The sequence below is a fragment of the Schistosoma mansoni genome, chromosome 3 (assembly GCF_000237925.1).
Source record: "Schistosoma mansoni strain Puerto Rico chromosome 3, complete genome".
Taxonomy (NCBI): domain Eukaryota; kingdom Metazoa; phylum Platyhelminthes; class Trematoda; order Strigeidida; family Schistosomatidae; genus Schistosoma; species Schistosoma mansoni.
This window is the reverse complement of record NC_031497.1, coordinates 4163328-4171747: the sequence shown is the minus strand read 5'-3', so window position 1 is coordinate 4171747 and position 8420 is coordinate 4163328. Positions and strand designations below refer to the sequence as shown.

The window sequence follows — 8420 nt, the reverse complement described above, 5'->3', positions numbered from 1 at the left end:
GGTTATTATTGTAGAATCTCAAGTTAAGATGAAATATAAGTTCAGTGTTTCAACTGTTTTTCAGTAGTTATTTGTTCATGATGAAAACTATCTTAAAACAGTCCCACTTCTTACTAAAATAGCCAAAGCAAGTAAATCTAATTTGTTCTAGTAAGTTACTGTGATTTATTATCTTCAACATACATGGTATACTTGAAGCAATCACAACTTTGAATAAAAGTCATTTTACTGAATTATTTTATTAACCATTACTTGACCTAAGACAAATATGATCAAACCATCCGATGCTCTTTTTGTACTTTCCTCTGAAATATAATAGCTTACTTTAATCAAATGAGATGAAGCGTAGAGTTACACGCTTAAAAGTTGTTATCAGATAAATAACTCATTATAATATGTTGGCTGGCTACTTCGATACAAAGACGGTTGTAAACCATTTTAAATGTTCTTACCTTTTTTCTATAGTTATTTTAAATTTTGTTATTCGTTAAGTTGAAATCTGAAGCAAAATATTTATTCAGTCAATTTAAGTAATATGTAATGGATTCACAGAAGTATTTTTTTTAGGCGGTTGTTTTATCATTATAATGGACACCTAACTCAAAAAATATTCCGCAGTAAATATAATCTGAATTCTATAGCTAGACACCATTCAATCTTACCGAAAAAATTATAAAAGTTATATTAGGATGGGGATTTGTGGGAATTGTAGTAATTTGAATAGTTGAACTCATTAGTCAATCTGAGTTAGACCACCATTGAAAACCTGAAAGCAGTGAACGACCGTTCTTTCTCCGTATGGGACTCCTAAGCAGTGTATTTCTAAAAAAATAGATCGAAATGCTTGACAAAACTATTCTTATTAGTCAGTAAAGTAAGGAAGTAGATCTCACTTTAGATATGTAGTAAAACACCCCATGAATATTGATCCTCATAGGAAATTGCTTAAACTAACTTGCATCAGCTATGATCAGAATGACCCTAAAAAGTACAGAAAAATTATTTCTTAAATGATAAAGCATCAAAAATTCATTATCTTAAACTTCAAGTCCCCGGTTTTTCTACTCCTTTGACTGTTGATTTCACATTTCTACTAATACTCTAAATTTCATTTATTCTTTCAGTAATGAGGTTAACGACCAAATTTTCTTTTGGATATACATCATGGAACTTATGAATACCTAAATTTAGGCAGAAATTTCCTATACATTTTCACCCTCAAGAGTAACTTAACCCCTTATAAGAGCTAGGGTATACTGAATGCAGATAGTATTCATCGTTTACATTTGTTTGGTGGTTTTCTAAATTTTTACTAATCGTGATCTTAGTTATTTTCTCTGGTTATTACATTTAGAAATTACCATCTGAAATTATTTGAGTAGTAACTATTTCTATATCATACTAGAAATAATAAAGATTGACCAATTTTTGGTTGCTTCTCAATGCAATGAAAGCTGTGCTAAGGACTGGTCACTAATCTTGACATAGACAATATCGAAATCTTAAAAGAACTAATTACTGATTTATTACTTAAGGAATAAAAACGTTTATTTGTATGTTAAACAATGTTGTAAAAAAGGGTTTAATACTAGCTTTTCTCATACTAGCTATAGTGGAAGAAAACAAATTGCTGACTTATCAATAAGTTTAAGATAAAAATTTGGCTTAATTTTACGGTGAATAAGATCCCCAGAAAGTTTTAACTTCTGATATATTACTTGATTATCGTCTTGATATGTATCACTTTGTAAGCTATCGTATGGTAGATCATCTTATATGAAAGATTCCAAAAATGGTTTTTACAAATTAAACTAAGTATAACTACCTAAAATTAAATGTTATCGGTGATTAATGCCTGTTTCATTGAAATCACGAAGCGATCTAAGTTATACAACCGTTGAAAACCTGGGAGGACTAGACGGCCATTTTGTTATAGGGCTTGACTTCTTTGAGGTATGTGTCCACCACCACACAAACGGAAGTCGAATCCAGGACCTTTGATCTAGCACTCGAATGCTTAACCTCCAAACCACTGAGCTGGGATTCAATTGTGTCCGAGTCCTAATTCAATCAGTCCACAATAAGTTCTCATCTTGTTTTATAACTGAGAGAGTGGATTATACCTACTGAAATATAGACAAGTTTAGATTATGTTAACAAACTTCTCTTCAGACTTTAAACACATTTTTACTTGTGAATTTTAACTACTTATTTTAATTATACAAGTAGTTAAATAATCATAAATAATAAACTGAAGACTTGTAATGAGAAACCAATCTGTTCAACAAAATTGGTTATTCCAAATAACTTATAGGTTATAAAACTCCAAATAGAACTGCTTAATTAATATCAACTGGGTGAAATCGCCCAACATGATGCCTATTTAAAAAAATCGAAAAACGTTTATTTTTCAATCGAGAAATTTTCTTAATACAAATAACCGTCATTTTAATTACTTCAAGTAAATATCTTGTAGTGCCGTGCTTCAATAATAGTTCACTTCGATAACCGTTATTATACCAATCTTAACGGTGTATAAAATCAGAAGACAAAAAGAAGCGGCAAGTACATTTTTATTGATGAATGATGCAGACCAGAAAGCTGTGGGCACATGAGCAAGTGTAAGCGAGCGAAGCAAAGATGATGCATAGCGGAGATGGCTGGGGAGCCACATCATTTTAAGCAAGCGTTATTAAACATTTATAGTCAGATAAAAATGAATGACAGACATATGATGAATAGGATACGAAGGGTACACACACATGCTCTCATATAAAAAGGTAGTCAAGGTTAATAAGCGAATAATTAACAAGATCAAAATATGACTCATAATGGATAGGTGAATTAGCTTGGCCAGAAGCTAGAATAAAGTATACGGGCTTAACATAACAACCGATACTACAATCTAAAAGACATAACTTTACTTGTTAAATGGTGGGAAAGATTTGTAGCTCAAGTGGATGATTACTTGTTTGTCTAAGTGTTATCCACTGAAATGGAAATATGGAAGTATGATATAGATCAACCACACATACAACCACTGACACGGAAGTCCTGCGCACTGCCTTCTCACTCCACGGGTGTTGTTTACGAGATTGAGAGGACGAAATGTGAATGTCCGACTCTTTAACCGAGTTGGTGGTTACAGAGGACCCATCTGAGGGAGTTGGAAAACCCTGATTCCAAACCAATGGTACACGTGGGCTCCAGTATCCTGATGGTCTAGCTTCAATTGACTCATTAATTCAACTATAAAACTACTAAAAATCTTCACAAACCTCCTTCTGATAAAACATGATTATATCATACAGTTCATAATGCAGAACTAATTATTCTCCTTTACAGATGCCTAATAAATTTATGATTACTGAAATTCTTCAAGATTCTATTGAAAAATCATCAATTACATTAAATAACTTTTCAACTGATGTAAGTTATGTTTATTCTATATTTATCAAAATTAATCATTATTTCTAGACTACTCCTTTACTTACATATTTCATCAGTTCTACATCAAGTCATCATCCACAATGTACAATTTCTACAATTAATAGTCTCACATCAAATAACTCAAATTCATCCAACAGTATTCAACATACTATTTCATTCATAGATCATAATCATATTGGGAACCATAAACACTATGGAATACAAATAGGATTATGTTCTGATTCATTAAACCTATTAAATTCAAAGGTTTACACAGAGTATTTACCAAATATATTTAAATCCGAAATTAATAATCATTTACTCAGTCAACCAACACAAAACGAAACTGAGAATCAAGTTAGATTAAGTAGCAATAATAGCTGTTTAACAGACTATCATCATCATCATCCTCATTCTATGAATGATAAACAATTTAGAGAAGAATTTTTAAAACTTTTCAATCTAATAATTTTTAAACAAACTAATGAAAGTAACTTTTCACAAAACAAACTAACTGAAGACAATCAATGTAAAGATGATAAGGATAAGAATTTGTTATCAGTAAATGATACTGAGAAAAATTCTTCATATAATTGTCCAAGTAAGTAAATAATGAAGAATTCTTCAAATTGAATCCATCATCTAATGTAAATGTGTCTACAATTTGTTGTGTCATCTAAGTCAGAAAATTTGAAAGAAAAGTAATAATAGGTGAAGTTGGAAATATTAAGCAGGAGGTTGTATAATTATCGGAATTTATATTCACTTGGTATTGTTTGTTTGAATCTTCCCATTGATGTCACCCCATTGCACAAGCAAGTGGCTATCAAAACTCAGTAGCTGAGTGGATAACGCGATAGCGTTTAAAGCGAAAGTTACTGGGTTCGAGTCTCAGAGTGAACATCGACTCTGAAATGTGGGTACATCCAGCTGAAGAGTCTGAAATAGGACGAAACGCGCATCCTGGATTCCACTGCTAGCTACTATCCATTTTGCTTATCTGAATTTATGCTTACCTAAATATTGGTATCGGCTAAGTCTGTCACCTTCCTTATGATACATTTAGCTGAAAAATCATTTTAGAAAAACTACTAGAGTAGTCAAATAACTATGATATTTGAGGTTGAACTCAGTTATCTACAATTTCAAAATACTTTATGTACTACTACTGCTATTACTAAATTGAAAATTTGTTCACTCATGTCATGAAATTAGAATGAAGTTTACGAGGTTATCTTGTAGTTGTAGTCTAAAGAAAAATGATCTTCAAGTGAGTTGAACAAGGAAGTTTGGTTTTTTTTAAAAGGATTCTGGTAACAATAAAAGATTAGAGCTGAAAGATCATTGTTATAAGTTTATGGTCCCAAGTTTCATACATTTCACTATCTATACTACGACGTTCGATTAGGTAAATACGTCTCCTAACCGGCGAAGTGAAGAAGAAGAGTGAGGAATGACTAACAGATTTTAACTACAAAACCGAAGCATACAATAATAAACCTGGTGAGACAAGAAAAGATTTTTTCGAGTTGTTTTGTCACCCGTGTTATCATATCGTGATATTAGAGAACAGTTGTATTAATCTGGTTTGAAAACTGATAAGTTCACCAAGACTTCCTGTCTAGTATCAAGGTCCTTTTGCTAACCAATGATAGCACAAAAGTAGTGAGAAAACAGCAGTGATCAATAGTTAACGACTATTGATTCAAAACATAGTTCTCCAACGCTCGCTCGATTAGTGGATTGAATAGAACACAGCACAATCAGTTTAGGCCTTTGCTTATGAATCATAATATAATAATATTGAGTAAAACCATGACAACACATCAACATAGTGTGAAGCTACAATGTAAGCATACCAAGTTGTAAGTGAAGAGGAACTGATTAACAGGCTCGTAATAAATTAGCCGTAACTCATTGGTAGTTCAAAGTACAACATCGTTTATGAATCACATAAAAGTTTACAAGCAGATAAATACAAAAATACAAAAATTTAAGAGCGTTATATGTCTATAGATTATCACAGTATGTCAGTACTGAAAACCTTCAGTCAGTTGTTAGGTTTTAGAGGACTAATAATATGAATACAAAGTGCTACCACTAAGTTACTTGGGCAGTGACTTAGTTTCTGTGTTAAGTGAATTTTAAGCGGTCATCTATTATTACCTGATAGGATGGTATTCAGGTATGAGATATGGTGATCCTCAACACTGTTAATATTGCTGATGGCAGAAGATAAATATTAAACCTAGTTACATTAGATTTTGCCAACAGTATTAATTCTCTTGACTGACTGAAGTTTAGTATGTTGTTCAAAGAACAAACCAAGTGACCTGGTTGACTGATAAACATCGACTAGTATTTTACGTAGCTTATTTATGGTCTGAATTCATGGTAGGGATTTTTAGACGAGATTGAGAATGAAAAATGTTCGTGTAAAGACTTTGATTTAAAATATTAGGAATACTGGTTAGTGATCGAAGTTAAAAAAAGAAGCTTGATCGTGGAAAGAAACTGAAGCTGTACCAGCTGTACTACAAATCTTCAGGTATTATTCTTCCTTAAAAAGGTAGTATATGCATCGTAAAGCCAGATGCTTTTACGTGGAATAAAGTTCTCTTGTAATGCTGTCAAAAAGAAGCGATAACAGTAAAGATGTATGTTATGTTCCTCGAACCATCGACATTTTGTTGTTGAAGAAATGTTCTAGAAATAGAACAGTTAATCGGAAAACTGAAGAAGGTTAACATTTCATAATGGCAAGTGTACAGTTACATCGTTTTAGTGAAATATTATGAATATTATTTTTATTTTATTAACTATAGTTACCGTTTTCATTCTAATAAGAATAAATACATCAAATTACATCACATAAATATATAATTATATAACAGAAAATTAAGCTCTACCGCTAATTAACTTAATTTTAGAAGTCCTAGATCTGTCATCTCCAAAAATGAACCAAACGAATCGATCTAAACATCAATGTAATTTATGGCCTTCAATATTCAAAGAATTGGGATTCAATTGTAAGCCAATGATTGCAATTGAAGATTATCATGAACGTAGCAGTAGTGATAGTAGTAGTAATAATCAATTTTCAAAATCAAATTATCTATTCAGTTGTGAATCTTCTGTCAGTTATGCAAGTATGCTTGATATGGTTAAATCAGATGATGATGATGATGATCTATCACAAAAATGGTGTTTCAAATCTGATACAAATACAAAAACAAGTAGTTACAACGAAAAACGGTTGATAAGAAGAAAATTTCGTAAAAGTTTTCTACCTAAAATTAATCAGACATCTGAATTTGAACGTAAACATAGACAAGCTTATTCAACAGATCAACTTGAACGTTTAGAAACAGAATTTCAAGTATGTTGTAAATTAATTTTATTTACAAACGGTTTGACAAATTTCAATATCTTATTTAACTTAAAATTTTATACAACATGGAAAAGTACTTCACTTAGGTTAACCAAAGAATCTCACTATGGTTATTTTCTATTCAAAGGCTATAAGTTTACAAAATGATTCAAACTGGTCAACTTGAATTCATTTCTAGTACGGTCCAAAGGTAAACAACATAGAGAATCCTTATTATTTAGTTGAAGTAACTTAGTGGTGACACATTGTTGTAGTATTGAGTTGTACAAATTCATTTCTCTAAGGAACCATTTAGCTGTCTCAAGTGATCATTAATGTAGCTTCCTGATGAGAGTAAGAATTTTCTACTCAAATTTAACTCTGAAGAAAAACTCACTACAATTATTGTATTTCATTTTTCTTGGCAATTACTTATCTGTTAGCTAACGACTTATTATTTCAAAAGTATTATTTTATTAACATTCATGCTAAGCTTTAGAAATAAAGAAAACCAGGAAGCAGTAGACGGCTGTTTTGATTTAGCTTATGGCTCTTCACCAGTGTTCATCCACGAACTTATCGCGGGAGATTGAACCCTGAACTTTCAGTCTTTTGGGAAGAAATAACTGTCCACCGAAAGCAATGGGAGATGGACTGATTGAAATTATATTTGTACATCATTGTATCCAGGTTCTTTGGTCTAGGGGTTAGGTGTTCTCATGAAGAACTGATATTCCTCAGTTCGAGCTCTGGTAACGAAGTTGTGGATAACCATAGCTGAGCAGTCCCAAACTAGGATGAAATAGGCGTCCAGTGCTTCCTTATTTTCAGTGGTTGTTCAAGTTAGATAGGTTAATAATTTCGATGCGGTTCGACTATTTCCACAACCGTTCCCCTTGAAAATGATTATGTGTTCACTAGTGACTCTCAGCAAGTGCGATAACTACAGAGGCATCACTCTTCTCTCAATACCAGGAAAAGTCTTCAACAGAGTATTGTTAAACAGGATGAAGGATTCCGTAGACGCCCAACTTCGAGATCAACAAGCTGGATTTCGTAAGGATAGATCGTGCACAGATCAAATCGCAACTCTACGTATCATTGTGGAACAATCAATCGAATGGAATTCATCACTCTACATCAACTTCATCGACTACGAGAAGGCATTTGATAGCGTGGACAGGACGACACTATGGAGGCTTCTTCGACACTACGGCGTGCCTGAGAAGATGGTCAATATCATACGGAACTCCTATGATGGACTAAACTGCCAAATCGTCCACGGAGGACAACTCACCGACTCATTCGAGGTAAAGACCGGTGTTAGGCAAGGTTGCTTACTCTCACCCTTTCTCTTTCTCCTGGTGATCGACTGGATCATGAAGACGTCAACAACTGGAGGAAATCACGGGATACAGTGGACAGGCAGGATGCAGCTGGACGATCTAGACTTCGCAGATGATCTGGCTCTTCTATCACAAACGCAACAACAAATGCAGGAGAAAACGACCAGTGTAGCAGCAGCCTCAGCAGCAGTAGGCCTCAATATAAACAAAGGGAAAAGCAAGACTCTCCGATACAACACAATATGCACCAATCAAATTACACTTGACGGAGAAGC

General features: G+C 33.1%; 1 protein-coding gene across 1 annotated transcript; it reads left to right on the top strand.

Moving 5' to 3' along the window:
- Positions 1–3345: 3345 nt before the first annotated feature.
- Smp_132230 (hypothetical protein) lies at positions 3346–6967 on the top strand (the record flags this gene model as incomplete). The annotated part of the gene is made up of 3 exons (XM_018798947.1): positions 3346–3429; positions 3478–4030; positions 6360–6967. 3 exons carry the CDS (start codon positions 3346–3348, stop codon positions 6965–6967), a joined length of 1245 nt encoding a protein of 414 aa, XP_018650785.1.
- Positions 6968–8420: the final 1453 nt, after the last annotated feature.